The 27105-nt window shown below is 42.5% G+C and overlaps 1 protein-coding gene across 5 annotated transcripts in view; it reads left to right on the forward strand.

Moving 5' to 3' along the window:
- The window catches only part of EYA1 (EYA transcriptional coactivator and phosphatase 1), a 281440-nt gene that overhangs the window by 61818 nt on the left and 192517 nt on the right, over nt 1-27105 (forward strand). The window contains exon 3 of one of the 5 annotated variants that reach the window (XM_025200324.1): nt 8185-8244. The exons of the other annotated variants lie outside the window; for them this stretch is intronic. Coding sequence (XP_025056109.1) covers nt 8185-8244 — 60 coding nt within the window. The remainder of the gene's footprint in view (nt 1-8184; nt 8245-27105) is intronic. 5 annotated transcript variants of the gene reach the window in all.

Consider the following 27105-nt stretch of genomic DNA (forward strand, 5'->3'; position numbering starts at 1 on the left):
CTCTTTCCTGCCTATGCAGGGGGTTGGACTCGATGATCTATTGAGGTCCCTTCCAACCCTAACATCTATGAATCTATATATGAATCTAAGATACACATATGCTTTTCTAATCTACACCATAAAATATATATTTCCTACAAAGATTTTATGTATTTGAACTATTTTCTGTAGAGATTTCATCAGCATAACAACAAAAAGAGAATCCTGGATACTTGATATATATTGCGTTTAGAGAACCCTATTACATGTTTATAAATTTGTTTTCTAATTTTATATGAAGTTACTTGAAATTAGCACTAAGATAAATGAATGTTAAAATAAGTACTGCCTGATTTTGGATTTGTTCTATATTTTTTGATCAACTTTGGAAAGCAGAGCAAAGTTAAGCATCTTTTTAGAAATGTGCTGTTGCTGCGTGCAAATGATGCTTTCATGATCAGATGGTTCTGACATAAAATTTAGAACCCATTTTAATTCTGAGCAGTAAGAGTTTGTTGATTTTAAATATATGCACATTTAGTGTAACTTTTAACAATAGCTATTAAATCATTGCTATGTGCATTTCATATTTAGATGTATTTCCTCAGTTAACATGCATTTCCAATCTTAAATGTCTGCCTTGTGGCAGCTGTTTATTCACTTGCACTATAACTACTGGCATGTAAAGTTCAAACTGGAATGTCATGGAGAATGCAGATAATATATTTAGTTCCTATCAACAGACAGCAAAAGGCACCAGTATGTCTCGCGCTCGGAGGAGAAGCCAGCTTACATGCATTGCAATGTTCTCGTTCAATTGATATAATCTGTTATTTAAGGGAAACTAGTCAGAGTATTACCATGATTTTTATTGTTACCCAGATGAATTGAGTATAATAGGTAGCACCTGAAATAATGCTCCATCTCATTCCTATTTCAATACTGGAAAGCACACTGAGGAACATTTGTTTTGATGTTTACTAAATCTTTGGGGGGTGTGTGTAGCCATTTTGGATGTTACAGACTGAATTGTGGCTGGAACGTATGCAAGAGAATTCCAGGATTGCATGACCAGAAACAAGCCATTGTAAAACAAATTGCAAAAGGGGAAACTTTCCCAAGAGGACAGTGGAAGTCTTCCCTATATTTCTAGAAAATTGGAGCCATCAGGCGTTCTGTCATTTCCCTGGCCAAATGCTGTGTCATATGTTGCGGAGAAGTTCTGCCATGCATTTAGAAAATTAATAGCTTCCTTGCATCAGATGTGTTAAATAGAAACACATATAGCTGTCTATACAGTTGTCTAGCTAGTTGTTATATTTTGATGCTTATGCTGAATGTTGTTCTGTCATGATATGTTCAACGATCAAATTAAGAAGAATGAAAGACATTTTAATTACATTAACCCCCACTTTCCTGTCATCTCCCGACCAGTGTGCACATAAGTATTCATGAGATTAGGCCAGGATTACTGATGCCTAGATTAATAATTTAAAGAATATGCTTCTAAGAACAGTTACCATTCAGGCACAGCAAATTCTAGTTGCATAAAAAATTACTGCGGTTTTCCCACAAGGGGAGATTTTCATATTGCCCAGTTCATTTTCTCTCACTTACTTCCTTTGGTGCATACTGATGGACTGTGCCTGGTTGTCAAACAGACAGTGGCAGCCCAGATAAGTGTTTTATATTAATGGTCTCTTGACTAACCTGTCCTCTTCCTTGTGAAGCTTTCCAGAGTTTTAAATCAAAGACAGATTAGCACTAAGATCAACAATTTGGCAAGGGCCACACTGAGGCCTTAACAGAGATCCTGGCCCTATAAGGTCCTTAGCCATACCCCTTTGGGTCCCCTGACAGGCCTCTTTCCACTCAGGCCTATTAATTATGGCCTGGAGCCCTGCAGCCTCTGAGCTGTGAGCTCAGATTGCGTCTCTACCACCTGGGGCAGACCAGCTGCTTCTTTCAGAGCCTCTTGATTCCCAGCAGCCCTTATAATGTTTTGGGGCTAGCCTGCAGCTCACTGACCATCTCCTCCTCAGTAATGGGATAGGGTCCCCGTTATATCTGCTCAGCCATTGAATCCAGTTTCTTATATTCATGAGCAACCTTTTCCCCAAAAGGATCTGCAAAAACATCTGTTTTGGCCCCTCTGGCACAGCACTGATACACCTTTAAAAATAGGAACATGCAAGGGATTAGTTAAGTAAAATATCCTCACGCACATGAACAGCAAGTTTCTTTTCAGCTTCTCCATGGAGTTAACAAACATTTGTGGCATATATCACGTTCTGATTGTTACAACTCTGGGATACTCATTGAATACCTTTTATCTCACTGTTTTATTCTGAAGACTTCCAGAACGTCACTCTCCTACGCTAGGGACAGAAGTTACACATAAACTAGTTTAAGTGATCAGAAACTGGTTTAAACCTGCAACAGAACAGAAGTTCAGTGCACATAAATCAGTTTCAAAATGGCCAAAACTGGTTTAAGATGGACCTGATTGAATGTAATATCAGACTTAACTGATTTGGGTCAAACCAGAGTATGCAATGTCTGTCCCCAGGTCCCTTCCTGGTTTAAGTTAAATCAGAGTCCCCCAGCATGCTTTTCATCTCTGGGTTGGGCTGTGCTCTCTGCTTTCTGGCCAGAGCAGTGGCAGGAGGATGGGCATGGCCAGATGCCAGCTGGCATGGTGAAGAGGGCAGGAAGTGTGTTTATTCCCCGCTCCGTCCCATCTCCTGCCGGGGGACCACAGCCGGGGTCTGCCAGCCCTGGCCACCCCCTCTGCTGCTTGCTCCCAGCCAGGCAACCTTTGGCTGGGGTTCCCTGCGGGGAGTGGGTGGAGGGAGGAATTAACCCACTCCCTGCCCCCTTTGCTTCAGGGAGCCATGCTGGCTGGCATCTGGCCACACCCCACCTCTGCTGCTGGACCAGCCAAGGGGGAATGACCCTGATGGGGCAGCAGCTCCTGTCATGGTGTCCAAGGGAATGCAAGCCTCTTCCCGATGTGGGGGCTGCACTATGGGTGGGAGCAGGGCAGGCAGAGCTGCCACAGCCAGCAGTGGCGCTAGGAGGAGCTTGGGGGGCTATGGCCACCAAAACTTAACTTAGCAACTTAGCCCCTGTAGCTACCCCTTTGAGCCCTGCCACCACTGCTGCTTGCCTTGTGCAGGCTGCTCCAGCTCTGCCTGCCCTGCTCCTGTCCATAGCACAGCCCCACCCACTAGGACAGCTGGGGTTGGCAGAACCCAGATGTGGTCCCTTGGTGGGAGAGGGGATGGAGGGGGGAATAAACACCTTCCCCTGTCCCTTTTGCCATGCCAGACTGGCATCTGGCCCGGCCCCTTCCTCTGCTGCTGAAGCAGCGAGGGTGGGACCCCTGACAGGGGCTGCTCTACCCCAGCTAGGGTCCATGGTGGTGAGGCAGGGAAGGGGGGGGGATTACATCCTCTTCCCTCCCCCATTTGCTTCAGGGGCTGGTGGGGCTGGCAATGCCACTTGAGCAGCTAAGTGACTGACAGGGCCCCCCTGGCTGGTGTCCCGGGGGGAAGAGGGAGAGAATTGGGAATAAACTCCCCTCTCTGCCCCCTTTGCTTAGGGGGCCATGCCAGGCCAGTGTCCAGTCAGGGACTGGGGTCTGGCCACACTTCTCCTCCCCCTCATCCACCTCCCTCCCAACTCCCCAAAGCCTAGCAAGGGCTATGTCCCCCCTCCCTCTCCAGGCACACCCCAGTTGGGGTCCCTGCAGGCCAGGGTGGGGGTTTAAACCCTTGCCCAATCATACTCAAGCCTGCCAGGGCCTAGCCATGCCCCCTTCCTCAGCTCAGCTTCCCCCCGCAACCCAGCCACTGCCAAAGGGAAAGGAGGGCTCGCTCTAGCACCTCCCGGCTTCTTGCATGAGCCACTGCAGGCATGTGGCTGCATTTCCAGAATCAGAAGTGAATGTTTATTCACTTGCAAATTGGTTCAATCTACGCAGGTTAGACTATCCTGCAAAGATTGAATCAATTCAGGCTCAGGCTTTTTAAACATCTGTACTTAGCCCTAATGTTTAGAGATCTTTTAATTTCCAGCCTAAATTTGTCATGATCTATTTGTACATATTAGATCTTGTGCCAATATTGTTCTTTAACTTAAGTAACTCTTCTCTTTCTATGATATCTACCCCAGAATACACTTTTATAAAGAGCAATCATAAACTCTTTCAGCCTTTGTTTTGCTAAGCTAAACTCCACTCTTTATGAAACTACACCATATTTTGAACGGGGTCTTACCAGTGTCTTGTATGTCGTTAATGATTCTTTCCTGTCTCTACTAAAAAGTCTAGAATTTCATTAGACTTTTTCATGGTTTTGTTATGTTGGCCACTTGTGGTCTTCCTATGAATGACCAATACATCCAGGTCCAAGTCTTCCTGTTCCATCTTTTCCTACTATAATTGCCCTGCCTGATGCATACTAGAATTGTGTTAGATTTTACCAAGGCTATATCACACTGGCAGCTCATGGTCTTCCTCTGACCAACCAATCCACCCAAGTCCCTCTTCTTTAGAGGGCAACAAAATGCATAACTTTTCACTTCCTACTCTGGAATTGTGTATAATTTCTAATACTAGATCCCATAAGATTATCTAATTCTTCCTGTGTGATATTGTGGTTCTCATTTATATTAATAATACCTTTACTATTTTGTATAACATGCACATTTTATAAGTGCACATCTAATTGTAGCACCGAGTTTTTTAATGACATTATTAAACAGGATGGTTTTTAGGCTTGATCCTGAGAAATACCAGGGATCTTCAGATTAGATAACTTCCCTTTCAATATAACCTGTTTCTAGTCTCCCATTCAGCCAGATCTTTATGTAATTGACCATGATGGTTCTTAATCTCTGTCTTCTTCAGCTGAGCTAATAATTTCTTGTGAGACTCAGTATCACATTGTTTAAGCCTAGATAAGATAGGTTGAGTGCATGTGGACTAAGTGTGGTCTCTTAAGATTTTTTTCCCCAAAATACATATTGGCATGAACGCCCCATGCCCCCAGAGGCTGGGGGAGGGCACAGCAAGGTCCTACAGGTTGCGGCAGCGCTAGGAGCATGGCGGCGGCAAGTGGTGAGCTCCTGCAGGTAGCTGCAGTGCTGTCGCTGGGGGGGTGAGCACCAACCAGCAGTTGGCGACCACCCGCAGATGCCCCCAGGAGAGTTGGTCATCACCAGCGGTGATTGGGGACTTGCCGCAGACACCACCAGTGGTGTCGAGGGGGCAGGGGGGGTGACTGGCTGCAGGCACCGTCAGCAGTATTGGCGACACCTTTTTGCAGGGGGTGCACTGCCAAGTTCAGGAGGTGCACATGCATCTGTGTGCGCCCCCTATGCATCGCCAATGCATATTGAATTGTAAAATTTACTGTGGAATAAAAGTGTATATGCTTGTCACTAGGCTATTTTCTCTATATGCAGGTAAAAGGAAACGGAGTGGGACGCATGCTATCAATTTGGTTTTAACTTGTGTACAATTCTGGGCTTGGTGTAGCCCAATGTCAAGTTAATATTCCTAACATTTTTAATGCACTCTTATAATTTTCAAAGCAGGTTTGCAACATCAAAGATCTTTTAGGTCTTATATTAGTATTAGCGACAATTTAAATTATACTTGTTCTATTGAGACTACAGGCAAATCAGACTTGGATAATTTTACTAATTTAAACCTGATACTGAATACATTAGTGACTATGCTCGTGTTATTTGTACAGCCAGGATGTAAAGATCTTTAGGAAAAAGAAAGAAGACCTCACATGATTTTTAATTTGCTGCTGGAGGCAGAAGACTTTTTAAGCTTTAGAACTTAATTGAGTTGTTCAGACCCTAATATTCATCTCTTTCTTTCAGTGCTACAGGAAAATTGTATGCATGTACAGGAAAATCAATATGCATAGTTTAAATTGACCAAGGTAATATATGGACAAGGGACTTGATGGCAAGAACAGAAAAAGTAGTATTTCTTTTCCGTTATAGCTATTCAATTGTACTCTAGATATTTACTCTTGTATTAAGATAGTCATTGATCAATTTTCATATGTTTCTGAGTTTACTGTTTTAATGCTGATTTATGTTTCATTTTTGGTTATGGCTTAATTCCTGTCTGGCTGTAGTGCTACCCCTCTTGAAATGAGCACTACAGCTTGGAGTATGTGTTCACAGGATCAGGCTCTTGTGTTGCAATGCATGTTGAAAAAGACAAACAACCAATAATTTATATTTTTAATAAGCCATCAGAATCTGCTGTGAACTCATGGCAATGTAGATTTATTAGCATTGTCAGGTTTCCTTTGAAAACAAAACAAGTAGGTTGCTTTTTGAAGTGGAAACAAAATCATAACCACTGGAGGAGCCACCATCAGTGATCCATACAGGTGAGAAATGGAATGAGAGAGTGCAGGTTATAAGATTTAGGTATGCCTCCTATGAGGCTGATACGCATTAGGGAGGGGCAGAAGGTGCAGCATCCAAGTGGTTGTGCCTGAAAACAGGATGTTTTATTAATATACTGTCCTATGGGTGCTGTGCGGAGCACATTTCTAAAACAATATAACAAGCATACCCAGCACTTTCCTTAGACTTATAGGGCAACCATGCTGACACTCTAGTTAATCTTTACCACTTCTGGCTACCTTCACCCCTTTTGTGCCTATATTTTAAAAAAAGGTTTGGTTTTGTATTTTTTTGTTATTGTTTTTAGTATGAATAATTCTGGATATAGTTGCCTCTCTAAAGAAAATTGCCATAAGTGAATGGACATTTAGCTAGAAACAGGAATTATTTAAAGCCAACTGAATGCCTCAGCTTAAGTGAAAAAAGAAACCAGGCAATAAACACCAGTTAGTTTGTGGTTATAAAGCTTAGTTTCACACAGGATAAGACAAACTACAAAGATTCGCTATTTATAGAAGCAAACAAAGTAATTTAAATTTTGATTGTTATTGTCCATTAATGCTTATTTCTGTGGAATAACAGAGTCTTTTTGTTTTGTTTTATTTTTTACAAAATTGTGTGGGCTCTTGGGGAAAGTTCAAGCTTTAGAATGGTCAGTAATTTTATATCCATTCATTTAACTGAAGTTGTTTAGGGAAGTCAAACGTACAAAAGAGTAAACCACTTTTGTAGCAATTGTAAAAGCTTGAAGCAAAACTGAAAGATTTGGTAACCACAAAAACTATTTAATGCAAGAAAATTCCATTGCCTCAGTGTTATTGCCATCATATGAAAATACAAAACAAATTCTAGAAACCGCAGTCATTTAAAGATGTGTTTCTTCCTTCTTGAGGGTTTGAAAATTCTGTTTTTGCTTTTGGGGATTTTTCCATTTACCACTTTGAGGACTTCTATCTAAATTATAAGGAAGATTAATTAATTAGGTAAATATATTGGTAAGTGGATAATAAGACACCATTGTTGATGCATATTTATACATACATGTTATAAGGTGGATTCAGGTCAGGAATAAACTTTTGAATTTGTGGTTGAGACATGAAGACGCTAATTGCTAAAGGGAATGGGTGGCCTATAAAAAGAAAAGAAAAAAAAATGAATAAAGAAGTTTTTAGTCCTTCATGGTTTATAACTGGACATGCAGAATACTGCAATTAATTTTGAACCTGCCATTACATTTTTTGCGTGACTACCAGAAATTAGTTTTTAAAACTACATATCCGCTGTCAGCTTTCATTCAAGCAAACAGTTACGATTCTGCTTACACTGTCCAACTGACCTGGCTCCTGACCTCTTCCCCATAGCAAGAGGTGAATCAGACTTCATGCTAATTGAATCCTAGAGGTGTCTTTAATACAGAATGCCAGTTGTACTAAATTATGAAATCCTAGTTCATAAAGCAGGCTACAGTCTCTAGGGAGTGAACAGGGACCACCTAAGATACTTCAGTTAGTCAGTTTAGTCTATATCTTTGCCCAACAACTTTACTCCTAGACCCTTATTCTTAGAGGAGAGCCAAAATTCAGTTCTAGGGAGGGGAGGATAATCCTTGTTAAATTTATTTTTACGTCTATGACTTAAAAATACTGACAATTCTTTTAGTATGTAAATATATTTTAGAAGTATATTTGTATTATTTGAAATTGCTGAAACATGCCAAGTTGGAGAAGGAAAGCTGGTAATTTATGCTTTTGTGTTTTATCTTAGATTTCAAATTTTGGAAGCTATCTTTTTAATATCTTGGCTTCCTGGTAATCCATTGCAGAGGTAAGCCTTGTAGAAGAAATGTATGTATTGTTGAATGGATATATAATTTAGGGATGTGTAAATACTTTGTCATGACCAAGACCTAGACGCATTATGATGAGTAAAATGCTGAATATAATAAAGTCAGTGGGAGTTTGACTGTTGACTTCCAAGGTGTTAGGATTCCACTGTTGTGTGCAATTTGTGATTTGTCTTATATGAAGAATTCATAGAGCCAGGGTCAGCAGCATTGCCACAGCTCCATTAAGATGTGTGCCATACATAACAAGTCATATAACCATACATAAGTTATATATCAGGGGTGTCCAACCTTTTTGAATGTGGGGCCGGATCATGAACTTTTTATCACCCAGTGGGCCAGCGAGCCATTCATATTTTATCATCCCACAGGCCATATGTTGTACAAGCCTGAAATAAGGCAAAGCTGGCATAAACCCCCACCTGTGCTCAGCTAGTGACAAACCACAGCAAATGATGTCTTGGACCAGCCATCCCAACAGCTGGGGCCCTGCTTCTGCCTATTACGACCACCATTTGAAGGCAGTCCCAGAAGATATTTGAGAGCCGTGTTAAAATATGTGACCATACCGATGTAGCCAGTGCTCTCACACAGGCCAAGGGCCACCTATGCCACTGCTTCCCCAGGCCTTGCCCACACTGGCAACACTGCTGCCCAAAGTCTTGGCAGTGCTTGGGCAGATGTGGCTGGGGCCCAGCCAGCGCATGAGACAGCGAAACTGTGGGAGTGAAGCCGGTTCCCAGCCTGGCAGGGTCTCAGGCCTGGTCTGTCCAGGACGGCTTCTGGCTGGGGCAGGCTCTGGGGAACATGGGCCACTCAACTCCTCCGTGCTTCCCTGTGGCAAAGGCAAACATCCCCTTGGAGGGCGCAGGCAGCCACCACGGCAAGAGAGCAGTGCCCAGCCCAGCTGCAGGGAGTGACAATCCCCCCTCCCCTCCGGGCTACCCCGAGCAGCACAGCCCCATGAGCCAGCACTGCCCAAGGGCGGCTGCTGTACTGCAGCCCCTCGCCCTCCCGCCTGCATGGCCCCTCTCACCATGGTGCCTGGCTGCCCACACACACGGCCCCAGTGGTCTCAGCGCTGTGAGCCTGGAGTGTGGGGCCTGGCAGGCACTGGCTCCTGCTGCCTCGCCCCGCAGAGGTCATGCCAGGACTCTGCCTGCCGAGGCCCCCTTGGGGCTGCCCTGCTGACTGCCTGTGCCGGACGCCACGCCCCGTTCCTGCCCTGTGGCCGCCAAGCCTAGTGGGTCCCAGGAGGCGGGCAGGATGCCAGGGGCAAGGGGCTGAGCCAAAGACAAGGAAAAATGGGTGCTGTCTCCAGCTTGTCCCATCAGGCGCAGTGGCAGCAGCAGGGGGACCCAGCTCATGTGACATGGTAGGTCATGCGAGCCCAGCCCCACAGGGGTGAGCAGCTCCCCTCCCCTCCCCCACCCACCTGTCCCAAGCGAGGGACCTCGGGCCTCAGAAAATGGCTTGGTGGGCCACATGTTGGACAAGCCTGTTATATATTGTAATTGGATTATTTATTGTGCTCTATCTTGCCCTTTGGCATGTAGCATATTTACATCTCGATCTGTTCTGTTACGTAGCTTCCTCTTGTATAGTTGTCTTTCTGAGTGGCGGAGTAGGTGGAAGAGTACATTCTCTTGCAGTTTTTCCTTCATCCAGCAGATGTGTCCGGATATCTAGTGCTTCCTACTCATTGTAACTATTTCACATTGAACTTTTTTTCTGATCCTTCTTTCTGACCTGGTCTCACCAGCTAATCACAAGCAACAACATTTAAAATAAAAAGTAAAAAAGTACTTATGTCTTTAAATTATGCAGTCTGATCTGTTTTGCCTTGAGAGACTCATTGATTTGCTATGGCAAAAAGGAAAAAAAAAGTCACAACCTAAGATAAAAAAGCAATCCATGCTTTAATATTTTTGTCCTTATAGTTATCAGTATCTCTGAAATATATACTATGAATACAGGGTGTCAAAGAACAATAAAAATCCTTAAACCTCTTTTATGTGCTGAAGTATTCCTTGTAAAAGAATTTAAATGTTATGTGGCTCCCCTTGAATGCATGTACCTTGTATATTTAAATGAGATTCTTGATAGCATGTGTCTTGTATATTTAAATGAGATTTTTGATATCTTATATGATTTTACATTAAATTTGATAATCTGGAGAACATATCTTGGGGAAACAATTTCCAGTTAATCAGATCCTAGAGGGAGCAGTCGTGAAGAACTTGGGGAAACTTAGAGAGATTGCATTTTTTCCTCTGGTTGGACTCTACTGTTAGATCTAGTATCCAATTTAGAATGAACTGTCTCACTTGTGCTGGAACTACTACATCTCAATCAAGTGATTTCCTTAGGATAAAAATATTTAATTCCTCAGTTGTATCGATCAAGATAAAATGGCGACAACCACATTTAATAATGATATTCTGCCACAATGATTTCACTGTTTCTTTGTTTCATCACTGAAGTTAAGAAAAAAGAAAGAAAGAAATGAAAATAGAAAAATAAATATAGTTATGTTCCCCCACAACATGTATAGGATTCACTGTAAATTAAAGGGTATGGTTTTGATCTGTAATAATTCATGAATATGCGCTAAGTTTTTCTGACTGTAAGGGGACACTGTGTGAATACAGGGGTTAATTCAAGTGGGTTTTGCCTGCACTCATGGGCAAACCTAGGATTTTGAAAAGGTGGGAGCAGGTGTTGTGGTGCATCATGACATATAACAACACACATTTTTCTCCCATTAAAAATAAACTAGAAGTATTATTTATATGCTAGGGGCCCAGGGCTATATTATTCAGTTTAAGACTGAAGCAAAATAAACTTTATTGGACTGTACATTAATTTGCTATGTCATGTGTTATTTATAGAGACACAACAAACTAGACAAAATGATCCAAAGACATTGTTTAGTTATTCCTGTAGTTACTAGAATTAAATGTATTTCTGTCTTTCAGGTTCATAAAACAAAATGTAGCCATCTTGGATAGGGACAGACATTGCACACAAACCAGTTTAAGTGATCAGTAACTGGTTTAAACCTGTAACAGAACAGAAATTCAGTGCACATTAACCAGTTTGAAAATGGCTGAAACTAGTTTGAGAGAAACCTGGTTGAATGCAGTATCAGACTTAGCTGATTGGGTCAAACCGGTTTATGCAGTGTCTGTCCCAAACCCCTTCCTGGTTTAAGTTAAATCAGATTCCCCCAGCATCCCAGCATGCTCTCTGGTTGGAGCTCCAGCAGAGACTTGCAGGTACAGCAGGGTCTGCCTGGCTTCCCTGTGCCCCCCACCCCCTTACCACTCGCTGCTTAAGCAGGGATCCCTCCTTCCTCTCTCCCAAAGCATGGAGTGTAGCCAACACGTGGTATGCTAATTAATGCTGAGAGGTGTCTGGGTAGGGCAGACAAGACAGTGTCTGTTTAGGGCTTTTTGGAGCTAATCAGTAGGTCAGCTGGTATTGTCCCTGTGTTTCTTCCTTTGGAAAAAGCTGTTTAGAATGAACTTAAACTAATGAGTGAGGCTTTGTTTTCTGATGGGTTGATAAATGCTGATAACAGAGTTGATAAATGCTCTATTATCAAGGGGGGGTGGGGAACCCCTCCCTAATCGGAGTGTCCTGCTGGGGTCTAGCCATGCCCTCCCCTCAGTTCAGCACTCTGGAAGGGAAGGGTGGGCTGCTCTAGCACCCCCCAGCTTCTAGCCTGAGCCACTGGAGGCATGTGCTGGCATTTTTTCAGTCCAGAGGGGATGTCTGTGCAGTTACAAACTGATTCAGCCTAAGCAGGTTAGACCTGCAAAGATTGAATCAATTCAGACTCAGGCTTTTTGAATGTCTGTCCCTAGCCCTTGAGTGTCTTGACAGTGTTTCACTGAAAGTTATTTCTATACCTGAGTTAGCGTTTACTTGAGTGAAATGTTTCCACACCTGAGTTAATGTTTCTACCTAGAGTTAAAACCAATCTGTAGGGCTGTGAAATAGGAGCTACATTACCACGACTGGCTAACAGACAGTAGAATTGCAGAAGAAACAGTAGCTAGATTAGTGGAACCATTAAATACCCTTAAAGAGGAGAGCGGGTAGTTAATACCTGTGGAATGGAGAGATTAGCAGGAATCAGAGAGATTATAATGAGCCATGAAGTCAGCTGACTTCCTCAGCACTGCCTGAATAGAAATGCTGCCACCACTGCCAGGCAGTTAGTTTTATGCTTTGGGTGGAGCACGAATCAAAGGAGAGGCAGATGAAAACTACACCCCTGCTTCCCCCCCCCCCCCCCCCCAAATCTATCCATCTGCACTTACATAGGAAAGAGGATAGTAGCTGCAGATGATCATTCATTCACCCACATAATAAGGCATATTCAGTTAGTTATTCAGGCATAATAAGGCATATTTAATTAGTTATTCAGTTTCTGACCTCTTATTGTGAATGGACTGGTTTGGCAAAGGTGGGGATCCCAGTTTGTAAACACACATGAAAAACAAAAACTCAGCAAACCTGGAACCTAAGACAGGGCTTTTGGAAGCATAATAGCAGCCTTCTTGAGGAAGGAAGAAAGTAGCTGCTGGTAATTGCTGATGAGAAGTGGCTCTTACAGAGAGACTACAGAGGTTGGCGGCCTGGGGTTGAAAAGACCTGCCTAGAATTTCTGCCAAGAAGCAGCAAGCATCTAGATAATCTAGTGTGTGCGCGCTCTCTCTCTCTCTCTCTCTCTCATAATCGCAATTAGTATATATCCTATGTATGGGCTTTGAAAAGGAAATGACAGAATACATTAGAAACTAGAAGGCATGGTCTTACTTATAAGAGTAATATGTATTCAATCATTTAGAAGAAATCGCAGCTGAACTAACACTCTGTAAAAATGAATTCTTTATAAAAGGCTATTCAGCCTGAACACTTGTTATTTAAAGCTAAAAAGTTAGGTTATGAATAGTTTGACAACATGGAAACTTGCTGGCATGGATATTTGGAAAAGATATGTTAAAAATATTCCTGCCATAGGAAATGATGATGATTCAGTTAAATACAACTGAGAAACAATTAACTTCACCTTTCAAATTAAATGCTGTGTACATTCAAAATGAACAAATCCAAAAACAGTAATACCATTTAATGTAAAGGTTCCCATTATAAATTAGTGAAAAAACAACTACACTTGATAACCCTATTAGTAAAGGAGACATTGTGAATATCCTTAGAAATCATCTGTACTTTTGGTACACATTAAACCCTGGTGGTAGATTGTGAACAAGCATATATGTAAGCACTCAGTTGGTCAGTTTGCAGAATCTTTGATCAAAATGTTCAATTGTGCTTTCACCCCAAATAAATGACATTAACTCCGTGAAGCTAAAATTATAGACCTAAAATAAATCCCTTGAAGGGTGCTCCCTATAGAGACCAGCATACCTTCTGAATTCACATCTTTCTTTAAAGGTAATCTACATTACTGGCTAATAGGCTGGAACAGGTAATTTAATCTAATAATGCCCCCAAACCAGAGGATTCGTATCAGACCTGATACAGGAAATCATCTCAGAAGGTTATTTCACATTTTGTATGTAGAACCAGTTGTCAATGAAAAGGAATGATCTATTATCAATAAAACTAGAAAAAGCTTTTAATTCTTTAGAATGGCATTATTTATTTTCATTTCTGTAAGTGTTGAAGTTTGGAAATACTTCTGTATATTAGATCAAAGTATTATATTCCAAACTAAGTGTATGCTAAGAAACAACAATCTTTTTTTTCCTGTTTCCTTTGGGAGGAATAACAAGCAAGCAAAGCAAAACAAACAACCCCCTCGCTCCCCCAAAATGCAGAGTTATTTTCTCTCTCTCTCTCTCTCTCTCTGTGTGTGTGTGTGTGTGTGTGTGTGTGTGTGTGTGTATATATTGAAAGAAAAGGTTGAAGCTTAAAATATTTCTAACTTCAAGTTTTTATACAGGGACAGTGTTTTGGTTTTTGTCATTGTACCCAAAAATTGACAGATGGTCAAACTGCATAAACTTTTGGACAGATTTATTGCTTTGTGGCAGAGGATGCAATGTACCCATCCACACATGGATATAGGAAAATTTTGTCACGTGGATAGTGACTGCTTGGGAGTTGTATTCAGGTGAAAAGGATTCTCCATTCACTGATTTTGGAGAAAGGGGAAATTATTTAAGATGTGCAACAGAGAAATAATGATTAGGTCTTTTTTAAACAAAGGTTATGTGACAACATTCACTGTCCTTGTTTAGGATAAATGTGTAAAAGTCATGGGGTGACTGAAGTAAACAGACATCTTTGTATCTTCTAGTATGCTTCAAATTAACAACTGAACAGAAGACAACAGTTGAAATATCAGGAGCAAGTCTTTATTGCTTTTGAGAACTTCAGTACTTTCTGTCTTCACCTGTATCATCCCATTAACAGCCAGAAAACAACTCAATGAGAAAAGGTAATACTGCTTTAGCTAGTACATTTTCTGGAAAGCCCCTTCTCTTGGGGTTAGCACCTTTTTATGAAGGTATATATATATGAAGGTATATACTTATAAGCTTTTTAAGGGCAAGATACTACATCCGTTTTTCTTTGTGTCCAGTGCCTAGTGCCTCCTTTGTACTACTGGGCCAAAAAATTAATACTAATGATATGTGCATTTGCTCACTCTAGCAAACTGCTGTATGCAAGAATAAGATCTAACAAATTTAAAAAAAAACCCAGATTTTCATCAGCAGATATTCTTGTTGAAGTCTGATGACCTTTTCTTCATTAGTATGAATTTACCTTCAAGGCAGACATTTTTCAATCAAGGCTAATTTGCATATAATTTGTCAAGAGAGAAGGAGAGCAAAATAATTTTATTTAAAGATTTCCCTTTGTTTTAAGTGTCATTAGCAGTTCTGACTAATCAGATTTTTACAATCTCATCAGGCGCTTTTAGAAAATCTCTATGAACTCATCTGGAGGATGCATTTATTCCTAAGTGTCCTGTATTGCATTACAGCACAGTAACGAGTCACCGACTGCTACAGATGTTTATGTGAAATGCAATTAACACTCTGCCAATTTAGTTTTTATAGGGACACAATCAATTTTTATTCATTTTAAAACTAGAATGCTTTCTTTTATTGTGTGCTGCCTCTCTGCTGATTATATGGCTAAACAAATTATTCTTCTGTTTGTAGTAAATGGTGCTGTTTAGGTAGTGAAGCGGCATATTATTAATGGAACACATATAAATCAGAAATTAAATATTTGGCTTATGGCAAAATGTATAAGATATTTGCCTTTTAAGGACTAATTCTAAAATAAATTGCCATGTTGTTTATTTAAAAAGTATTTGTAGCAGTTAGGTTCCATTCCATAATGAGTCTGTAGAGAGATATTTTTGAGGGGGAAGGATGATAATATTTCTAAGTATTTGTGCAAGGCCCAATCCTGTGAGGTGCTCAGTATCTACAACACCCATTGCCTTCCTTGAAACTTAAGAACACTGACCTAAGCATTGCATGTTATTATTTACTTAATTTAACAATGAAACTCAGAAACAGATTGCTGTGAACAGAAGTAAATTATTACAAATAACAGTTCCTAGGGAGGCATAGGTGTATTCAGTGAATATAGGCCTTCATTTTGAAGGGTATGTGAGGGTTGCTGAAAGTAAAGAAGGATGAAAATATAGACATCTTTGATATCTCAGCCTAACTCCTGTGACTTTGTCGTGGTTTTATAGAAACATAAGGTCAGAAGGACCTGACTATTCACGAAGAGACCAGAGTCAGGGAGTTGTGGGAAAGCTGGAAAAGATTCTCTTCTCCCCACTTTCTCCCAGCCATGCATCTAAAAATGGTTTCCCCTTACCAGTATGTTGCCCTGTGTCACCCCTTCCGTGCTTGCCTGCCTTTTTGTTAGTATAGGGGTATCACTCCTGCCCTCAGCCCAGATCTGGACTATGGGGCATCTTGTGGGTTGGATCCAGACTGTGTGCCTCTTTGCAGGCCAGATCCAAACCCAGCAGCAGTAGGAGTGACAGCAGGGCAAATGGCACTGTTTCACCAGTCAGTGCCTGCTGTCTTACTACCAAAGGCTGTCCTCATATTGGGGCTCTGTAGCCCCAAATTCTGAGGCAGACACCTCCCCTCACTCATCCCACCCAAATTCCTGGGCCCACTTGGAACCTGTGGGTTGGAAGAAATGGCTCTGCAGGCTGTATACAGCCTGCAAGCCAGTAGTCTGATGCCCCTGGGATAGTATACAGAAATGTATAACTAATCCAGGTAGTCCATGCATCAGCATACACACTAAAACAAGGGTGGGCCAAATGCGGCCCATGGGCCAAATGCAGCCCACCAGGCCATTCTATCCGGGGCACAGGGCCCCTAAAAATTTAGAAAATTCCTATTTATCTGCCTCTGGTTGCCTGTCATGCGGCCCTTGATGGCTTGCCAAAACTCAGTAAGTGGCCCTCCACCCAAAATAATTGCCTGCCCCTGCACGAAAAGGATTAAGCAAACACTCAGTGCACTTGCATGTACAATGGCACTCAGCGTGCCTCTGGTCCCTGCCATAGTGGCTGACAGCAAAGCTATTTTCATGGACACCTTTTCTGCTACTACATTGAAAAAACAATCCTCAAATTTTCTGTATCAATGGAAAAAACAAGGATGAAATCCCGGCTGGCTCTTTGTATTGGGTTTGCCTGGTATGAGTTTTGGCAGCTGAGTACTCTGGTCCTGATCCTGCCAAGGATTTATGCACGTGCTTCATTTTAAGCATGGGTAGTTCAGTTGACTTCAGCATAAAGCTAAGCATGTGTTTTAAGTGCTTGTCTGGACCAGAGCCAAAATGCTCAGCACCTTTCAGCCTTTAATCTTTAACATTTTGTTTGAACCACGATTGGTTACACCATTACACAGATATTTTTATATAATGAAAAACTGCTGCCCCCTTCCCAAAACAAATCCATAACCATTAAATAATTTCATGTATTTAAAGAAGGTACAAGTTGAATTTCACTTATTTGTTCTTTGTAAAATAAATGTCCTTCTTAGTATCTTTGCAAAGCATTACAATTCAAATCTAAAGAGACCAGTTGTAGTGTGTAAGTTTGACACCTAAGGATAAATCATGTATTCAGAGAGAACCTGTAGTGATATTAGTTTCTTACTCAACTGTTCTGACCTGATCTGGCTTGCTGTGGAAAGTAACCAAATACTGCCACCAAAGGTGCTAATACTAATAACTCACAATCAAGCTTAGAGTTTTCATAGGCCTCCCTGCAGACAGTATGATGGCCTCTTGTTTCACTTCTTTAAATGTATTAGTATTCAGGTTCAGTGAAGCCTACATGAATAAACACCTCTAGGAAGTATGGAAAAGGTGGACTGCAGAGACTGTTCCTACACTTTGTTTAGAAATTGGATAAAAAAAATTGTTAATTTTCTTTTAAGTTTTTCCTGGCATTTTTCAAAGAAAATGCTATAATGACTGTGATATTTTAAAGTAACATGATGGAGTAGCCATAGAAAGATAAGCCATTGTGAAACAGAAAAAAAACAATCTAAAATGACGAGGGAGGACACTTTTTTTTTTAAATGAACAGTTGAATGCACCTCAAATGAAAAACAGATGTTCTTTGTAAACTTTAATGGGAAGCCTTCTTTTCAACTAGAGGTAACTGGACCATCTATGAGGACAGAGGACAAGAACAGCATATATCTTTTTCAAGGAGTCTTTACACTTTATTTGGATTTGTCAGTGGCGTAACTAGGGTGGGCAAATAGGGCAACTGCCCTAAGTGCTGACTTGGGGAGAACAAAGGGTTTACTGCCAGCAGCTCTTGGGTGCATCTACACATGAAGTTAATTTGATGCAATAAACTCTGGCACAGTTCATGCTGGAGTTTATTGCTCCCGGGCACAGCATTTACACGTGCGCCTGGGACTGCAGCACATTAAGATGGAGTGGTGCATTGCTGGCTGGCAGGAGGCCTGGGATGTCACCCTGCCAGCCCAGGGCTGCTCCTGCCTGACTCAATGTACTGTGGAAGGGCTGGCTGGGGCTACAGTAAAGGGCTAGTCAGCAGGCAGCCCTGCGCCGCAGCACCCCTTTGCCCTAGCCAGCCTTAGTCACTGTCTACATGTGCATTACAGCAGTATAAATAACTCTGCTGTAGAACAGTACTTGTGTTGGGCAGTTCTATTCTATGGCAGAATTAATTAGGTCACTCCAGCCTAATAGCACTGCTTGTGTAGGTGGTGAAGTTTTACTGCAGAGCTAATGAGGCATCTCCCCAATAAGTGTCTCATGTAAATGTGCCCCTTGTGTGGTAACCAGAAGTCTCCCCTGCCCATGCACCTCAGGCCCCTGGCTGTGTCCCTGTGCTACTGGTTTCAGTATTGGTATTCAGTATTCAGTTTAAATATTGGTATGCTCTCATATTTCTTTTGATCCTTTCTGAATAATTAGTAGCACTAGTATTAAATAAGTGACTCATTTGTGGTCTTAATATGAATAAGGCATTATTTTATCAAGTGATTAAGTGTTACAAAATATGCTTGATACAAAGGAAAACATTTTTGTAGTTTGCAGCACTACGGTTTTATCTTTTCTATTGTGTTATTCTTTTTGGTGATACATGTCTGACTTTTCAGCCAAAAGGAATACTACCACACTTATGCATTTATACTATATCACTGTAAATACAAATCAAATCAAATCAAATCTGCAGGGTTTAAGATTTTCATTGCAACTCACTATCTATTTTGATTTGCTGTTTGGAAGATTCAGTACTTTAGGTGATCTGTTTCTATGAAAACAACTCTGAATTTCTAATTCTGGCAGTACTGCGAAGCTCACTGAATATGTTTACCAGCCTCTCTCCCAACCACTGTTCTGGTGCTGACAAAATAAGCTGCACTCCTTGTTCCTGTTTGGGTGCACTGGAGACTGGTAGTTAGACAGAATAAATGGCTCAGAGTGGCCCAGGGTGTGCCGAGAACTCTCTTTTTTTAGAGGGGTCAGAAAGCAGAGTTGAGGAAGGCATTCAGCTCTTTTTGGGGGCTGCTTCCAAATCATCTAATCTGCCTAATTTCCAGTTTGGTGAGCAGGAAGATGGTATAGGATTTATTTTGTTGGTAGCACACCTAGGGTCGAGGGAGTCTATGCAGACATAAATACTGGGTGCATCTACATGTTCAGTTAAGGCAACACAGTAATCTCCAGAGCAGTTCAAGCTGGAGTCAGTTGCTCTCAGGCATAACTTCTACATGTGTTCCTGGGACGGCAGCAATTTGAGCTGGGGCAGAGCAGGCTCTGGCTCACTGTGCTGACTGGGAGCAATTTACGCCCCCCATCACTGTCTACTCATGCATTTTGGTGCAGTAAAGTACTCCCTCATAGGACAGTACTGTCATCAAGAGTACTATCCCTGACAGTGCTATCCTGCAGTAGTTAATTAGTTTACTGCACCCTAATACCAGTGCATGTATAGGTGGTGATGCTTTAGTGTGGAGCTAATTAGCCTACTCCATAGTAAAGCACACGTGTAGATGCACCCACTGTCTCTCATATCCTAAATCTATAAAATAAGCATGATGAATAGTATTCTTACTGATCTCACACCAATGATGTCAACATTAATTTAAGCTTATATAGGATATGTATAAAGTGTTAATCACTATAACATGTCTTGGATTCTAAAGCATATCGCTCTTAGTTTAAGTGTGGTATGTTTCCATCCAAACAGAGGAAATATATGTTTCTGTTGAACTGCTGTTTTACAGTGGAGCTGCACTGAAATAATACTGGAGTGCTGAAAAAGACTACCAACCTACTCTACCTTCTGCCTGACTTAAGACAAACATGGCTAGCCACCTCTGTGGAGCATTGAAGTGATCAATCCAGTCTTTGGACTATAGTGATTAGGGTTTAACCAAGCTGATTCAGAACTGAGGCTAGCAATCTTGACTGTTTCATATATATTTCTGCCTTTAAAACTGGATTCTCCAATCTACCAAATTCACTTTGCACTGCTTACATAGTGTTTTAAAGTAGCAAGGCATCTGGGCCATGTCTACACAAAGTGTCATTTCATCGTCAGGCATGTTGCAGTCTTTGGTGTGGGCTGCCTCCTAAAGTGGAAGCAGTGTAGCTCTTTTCCAGGTACCACTGGCAGACCAACTGGCACCATTATTCATCAGTGTTAATAAGCCTGACCAAAGCACTGTGAGAACACAATTATGCAGTTTTCTGTTTAGGAAGCAGTTTGCACACAGCAGCAGAGCTACCAGGCTAAGTAAATTTACCATTTAGACCATATAGACCTGGCTTTGGTCTGCAAAATCCTGGCACACGGAAGAAAACTACACTGAGCTAATGCTGCTGGAGGTAACACTTTCTCTAACTGCTGATCTGACTAGCCTGATTTAAGAGGGATTTGGAGGAATAGGGTGTGGTGGAGCCAAACTGCCCTGCACCTATTACCTTGCTAGATTATGCCCTTGATAGTAGCTGACATAGGTTCCCTGCTGATTAAGTTTTGCAGCCAAGGAACAGGAAACCAATTTGGGGGCCTTGTGGCTGCTGCCCCTCTCTGCTATGCCTGAGCACAGTGTAGGCATCGAGACCTTTATTTTTTCCATAGTTCATGAATCATTGTTATTATACAAAACATTAAAATCTGTCACATCAACCCAACTTATGGAAAGCATAATGCATCATATCAAGATCTACTTGGGGACAGTTTAATTTGTGAATTATTGACAAGATAAATTGGAATCTTTCTTTCTGAGCTTTTAATATCTGCTATTTAATAGCCTACTAAGGTACTTGTCCTCTGAAATGGCAGACCTTAAGGACTTGTATATAAAAAAAACTAATATTTTTGCACATATATTACAATACAACATGCACTTGTTACTGAAATCTTTTAGTTGTTCAGACAGTTACTTGGCAAAATGGGTTGTATTTAATCTCTTGATTTAGTCTTTCTTGTTTTCTTGGAGTTAAAGGCCCTGATTTCCCTCTTTCTGTAGATTCTAGAGATATTGGCTGCAATTTGTTAGCTTGTGTATTTTATATCCTACGGATCTGTTTGTTTTCCCTTTTCCTGATAGAGAATAGGGTCACATTCTATTTTTCTGCAGCATTAAGTCCTCAGTCTGAGTCAACAGAGGAGTTGAGTTTGTATAAATGTTCAGTTCAGGGTAAACTAAATTGTTCATTTTACTTCTTCATAGCCAATGGGTATTCAGCATTCTCTGTTGGCTGCAGAGGGTTTTTCTGGTTTTCTGTGTCACTTATAATTGGAATAGTCTGTTATTTACATTAATCATGCAAGGTTCTTGCAGAGGTCAGTGGATCTTTCCTCTTTAGTGTTCTTACAACTTTCTACTTCAGTCAGATGAGCAGGACATAGCCCTTTTCCTTATTTCTGTCTTATGTCCTTTCTACCCATTTCCAAAGTGATCAAACAGAAGGTTAAGAGCAAAGGAATTAGTCATTGCTGATTGTTGTCTATGATTGAATTTTCCTTTCCTTCACAAAGGATCTTTTATAATTTCACTTTTGCTTACTGGGTTCTGCTAGAACTTTTGAAATTGCTTACTCAGTTTTCCACCTCTGGCCATGATTTTGACTTCTTGTCTTCTCCAGCAGACTTTCAACTCAAATATTTATGTTAACAATGAAATTTTAGATCCTAAAATCCATCTAAATTTGCTTTAGAGGATATCCTTTATTTCCCTTTTAGACCATCTTCATCAAATTAGGTCTACCTATCCTGTTTCTTAATGGTTTTCATAAAACTCTTGGGAATCATGCTTTTCTTTTTCTGAGATCCTTATCTTGTTTGCTCCTGATGAAGGCTCTACAACAAAGTTGTTAGTACCATTTAATTTTCAGATCAAGGCATAGTTAATTTAGAAAAAAAGTCTGTTACTTTTGGTGGATGGCGTCTTTCTTAAAATTATGACTTCTTAAGGTGGCCTCAGCATTCCAGACTTACTAGACTTACAGACTTACAATTCACTGGTGAATTGCACAATTAACTTAAGATCAGCTACAAGTTCAAAGTACTTATCTCACGATAAATAGCTCCAACCAGCTATAAAATTAGACCTCAAAAATGTGTACTAACTTTATAGCTGGATGCTCTTGAACATTAAATTGCACAGGTAGCAGGCATTCCTATGCATAAGGATGGTTGACTGCTGTGATCCCCAAGGCTTGGTGGGGGTGGTGAAACCCCCGAGTCCTGGAGATTAAAGCTACCACAATTCCCAAGGCTTGGAAGTGCGTAAAAGCTCTGGGCCCACACATGCAGCCAGGACCTAGAGTGATGTTCTTGATCCTGGCTGTTAACATGGCATGTGGTATGTTATGCAGCTGGCACCAAGAGCCTCATCAGTGGTGGGACTGATGAGAACAACTACAGGATGTTGTTCTAAGAAGAAGGATGTTGTTCCAAGAAGAAGGATTGCTAGGAAGAGATGGGATCCACCTGACAGAGAGGGAAGAGCATCTTTGAAGACGGGCTCGCTAACCTAGTGGGATAGGATTAAAATTAGGTTTGCTGGGGGATGGAAACCAAAACCCTGAGGTAAGTGGGAAAGTGGGTGACCTGGAGAAAGCGCAAGCAGGAGTGGGGAACAGGGGAGGGCCTTTTCATTCTTCCTGAGAAAGTAGGGCAATTGACTAGTTACTTGAGGGGTTCCTCCTCCTTGTTTCCACAAAGCCTGGAAAATAAGGAGGAGGAATTGGAAGTCCTCTCACAGTCACTGAGCTATTATGTGAGTGGAATAACAGAGGATTGATGGGGTAGCTCGTATGACTGGAGCACTGTCATGGATGTGTATAAAGTGTTCAAGAAGGACAGGCAAGGGAGAAGAGGAGAAGTTGTGCTTTATAAAAAAAAAAAAGAGCCATATGTTTGCTCAGAGCTTCATGTGAAACTGAAGATAAGGCATGTTGTGAAAGTCTCTGGGTTAGGATCAGAGAGAAGAGCAACAAAGGTGATGTTGTGGTAGAGGTTTGCTATAGACTACCAGACCAGGAGAAAGTGGTAGCTGAGGATTTCTTCAAATGGCTAGTGGAAGTTGCCTGATCACAAGCCCTGGTTCTCATGGGGGAATTCAATCACCCTGACAGCTGCTGGGAGGGCAATATAACAGTGCACAGGCAATCTAGGAAGTTTTTGGAAAGTGCTGGAGACAACTTCCTGGTGCAAGTGCTGAAGCGTCCAACTAGTGGCCATGCTCTTCTTGACCTGCTGCTCACAAACAGGGAAGAATTGGTGGGGAATGTAGTAGTGGATGGCAACTTGGGCAGCAGTGACCGTCAGATGATTGAGTTCAGGTTCCTGAGGAAAGGAAAGAAGGAGAGCAGCAGAGTTAGAACCCTGGTTTCAGAAAAGCAGACTTCAAGCCACTCAGGGAGCTGATGGATAGGATCCCCTGGCAGGCCAGTCTGATGGGGAAAGGAGTCCAGGAGAGCTGGTTGAATTTTAAAGAAACCTTACCGAGAGTACAAGAATGAACCATCCCAATATGCAGGAAGACTAACAGGTATGGCAGAAGACCAGCTTGGCTTAGCAGGGAACTCTTCAGTTAGCTAATACACAAAAAGGAAGCTTATGAGAAATGGAAACTTGGACGAAATACTAGGAAGGTGTATAGAAATATTGCTCAGGTATGCAGGGATGAAATCGGGAAGGTCAAAGTGCAATTGGAGTTGCAGCTAGCAACTTGAAGGGTAACCAGAAGGGTTTCCACAAGTATGTCAGTAACTAAGGGAGGAATAGGGAAAGGGGTGGGTCCTTATTGAATGTGTCAGGCAACCTAATGGCAGATGATGCAGAAAAGCCTGAAGTACATAATGCCTTTTTTACCTCAGTCTTCACAGGTAAGTTCAGGTCCCAGACTGCTGCACCTGGAAGCATAGTTTGGGGAGGAGGTGAGCAGCCAACCATGGCAAGAGAACAGTTTAGGAACTAGTTAGAAAAGTTGGATGTGTACAAGTCCACGGGGTCAGCCACGATGCACCCGAGAATGCTGAGGGAGTTGGCTGATATGATTGCAGAGCCACAGGTCATTGTCTTGGAAAACTCATGATGATTCGGAGAGGATTCAGGTGATTGAAAAAGTAAATATATTTAACAAAGGGAAAAAGGAGGATCTGGGGAACTACAGAGTGGTCAACCTAACCTCAGTCCCAAGAAAATTCATGGAACAGATCCTCAAGGAATCCATCTCAAAGCACTTGGAGGAGAAGGAGGTGATTAGAAATAGCATGGATTTACCACAGGCAAGTCGTGCCTGACCAATGTGATTTTCTTCAATGAAGAGAGAACTGGTTCTGTGGATGCGGGCAGAGCAGTGGACATTATATACCTTGACTTTAGCAAGCCTTTTGATATAGTCCCCCACAACATTCTTACAAGCAAGCTAAGGAAGTATAGGTTGGATGAAGGGACCGTAAGGTGGATAGAAAACTGTCTGGATCATTGGACTCAAAGGGCAGTAATCAATGGCTTGATGTCTAGTCAGCATCCGGTTTCAAGTGGAGTGCCTCAGGGGTCAGTCCTGGGGCTGATTTTGTTCAATATCTTCAACAACCTGGAAGATGGGATGGAGTGCATCCTCATCAAGTTTGTGGATGACACCAAGCTGGAAGAGTAGTAGATACACTGGAGGGTTGGGCTAGGATTCAGAAAGACCTAGACAAAGCGGAGTATTGGACCAAAAGAAATATCATGAGGTTCAATAAGGACAAGCGCAAAGTCCTGCACTTAGGGCAGAAGAATCCCATGCACTGGTACAGGCTGGAGATCACCTGGCTAAGCAGCAGCTCTACAGAAAAGGACCTGGGGGTTATAGTGGACAACAGGCTGAATATGAGCCAACAATATGCCCTTGTTGCCAAGAAGGCTAACAGCATACTGGGTTGCATTAGTAGGAGCGTTGTCAGGAGAGCGAATGAAGCAATTCTTCTCCTAAAATTGGCCCCAGTGAAGCCAAATCTGGTGTACTGTGTCCAGTTTTGGGCCCCCCACTACAGAAAGGATGTGGACAGATTGGAGAGAGTCCAGCTGAGGGCAACAAAAATGGCTAAGGGATTTGGGAACATGACTTACAAGGTGAGGGTGAGGGAACAAGGCTTATTTAGTCTGGAGAAGAGAAGACTGAGGGGGGAGTTAATAGCAGCCTTCAATTTCCTGAAGGCTGGTTCAACAGAAGATAGAACTAGATTGCTCTCAGTGGTGGCAGATGACAAAACAAGGAGCATTGTTCTCAGGTTGCAGCAAGGGAGGTTTAAGTTGAATATTAAGAAAATCTTTCTCATGAAGAGGGTAGTAAAGCACTGAAGCATGCTACCCAGAGAAGTTGTGGAAGCTCCACCTTTAGAGGTTTTTAAGACCTGGGTAGACAAAGTCTTGGCTGGGATGATCTAGTTGGGGATGGTCCTGGTTTGAGCAGGGGATTGGACTACATGACCTCCTGAAATCGCTTCCAACCATTATTTTCTATGACTATTGGTAATGACTATTGGTCATGACTGCACATATGACACAGCCAGAACTGAGAGCCCTGTCAGGTGCAGGACTCTGTCCCAGCTGCACATGGCCCTGGTGGGTAGGAGGCCCATCAGCAAAGGGGGCTTCCAGCTGGAGAATCCTGCTTTTTGCCAGTCTAGAGACCAGGAATGGACTACCCCTACACTTGCAATAAGGAGCGATTGGATGTAATGCATGATCCCACAGTTCCACCTCCTGCCATGCACATGTAGCATGGCAGGTGGCACAGTTGTGTGGATCTTGCATTAGATCCAATCTCTCCTTACCTGCCCTTGTAGAAGGGGACTAAGACACACTTTTGAGTCTTTTCTGGCTTTGACCAAAGCAAGTGCTGCCTTTTAAACTGGTGTTGATAAAGTGCTCCATTCCCCCCACAAAAGTACAGAAATTCTTGTTCTGGTTTGGTGAAAAGCAGGGAAGGAACCTTAGAGACTAACTGGTTCCAAGAGGCATGAGGTTTCAGAAGCAATGGCATAGCAACTAATGTAGTAGACTGTTGCCTACAAATGCTTATGCCTCTTGGAACCAGTTAGTCCAGGAGTGGGCAAAATACAGCACACAGTCTGGATCTGACTCCCCATTCTATCTTACTCATGGGGCCCCTAAAACATTTAGAAAATTAATATTTATTTGTCCCTGGCTACCTGTCAAAGATAACAGGAGCCGGGGACAATAGAACCCAGGGGGAGCCAGCGGCAGGACCCAGCAGCCACAGCAGCAAGGGCCAACTGGCCCTGCTCTTCCCCCTTCCCGCCCCCAACCAGAAGCCTCTGGTGTGGGCCCCTGGGGCTGTTCCCGCCTCCCTGTGCCAGTGAGGGAAATTCAGATAAGATGGGGGGGAGGCAGGGGAGGATTGTGGGTGATGGCCCCAGTCTTCAAGGCCAGGCCAGACTGGCTCCTATGATCCTGGCTCCAGAGCACAGAGCCCAGGACAGCATGGGCTCTGGAGATGGGTCGGCTCTCCCCTCTCCCTGCTAGCACAGCACAGCCTGGCTCCATAGAGCCCCTGGTGGCCCAGACCCTGCAGTCCTACCACTGCTCTCTGGGCCACCATTGGCCCTGACCCTGATGCACCGGCGCAGGTCTCATGCTCCCACCCAGCTCTTGCTATGCTCCGTGTGCCCACTTAGCACCACTCCCCCTCTGCCTGTCACAGCCCCTCTGCTTTGCTGCCTGGCACTGCCACTGCTCCCTTCCTCTGCCCCTGCCCCCGCTCCAGCACCACATGGTTCCTGGCTGCAGAGTCAGG

This window comes from Alligator sinensis, unplaced genomic scaffold (assembly GCF_000455745.1).
Source record: "Alligator sinensis unplaced genomic scaffold, ASM45574v1 scaffold71_1, whole genome shotgun sequence".
Classification (NCBI taxonomy): Eukaryota; Metazoa; Chordata; order Crocodylia; family Alligatoridae; genus Alligator; species Alligator sinensis.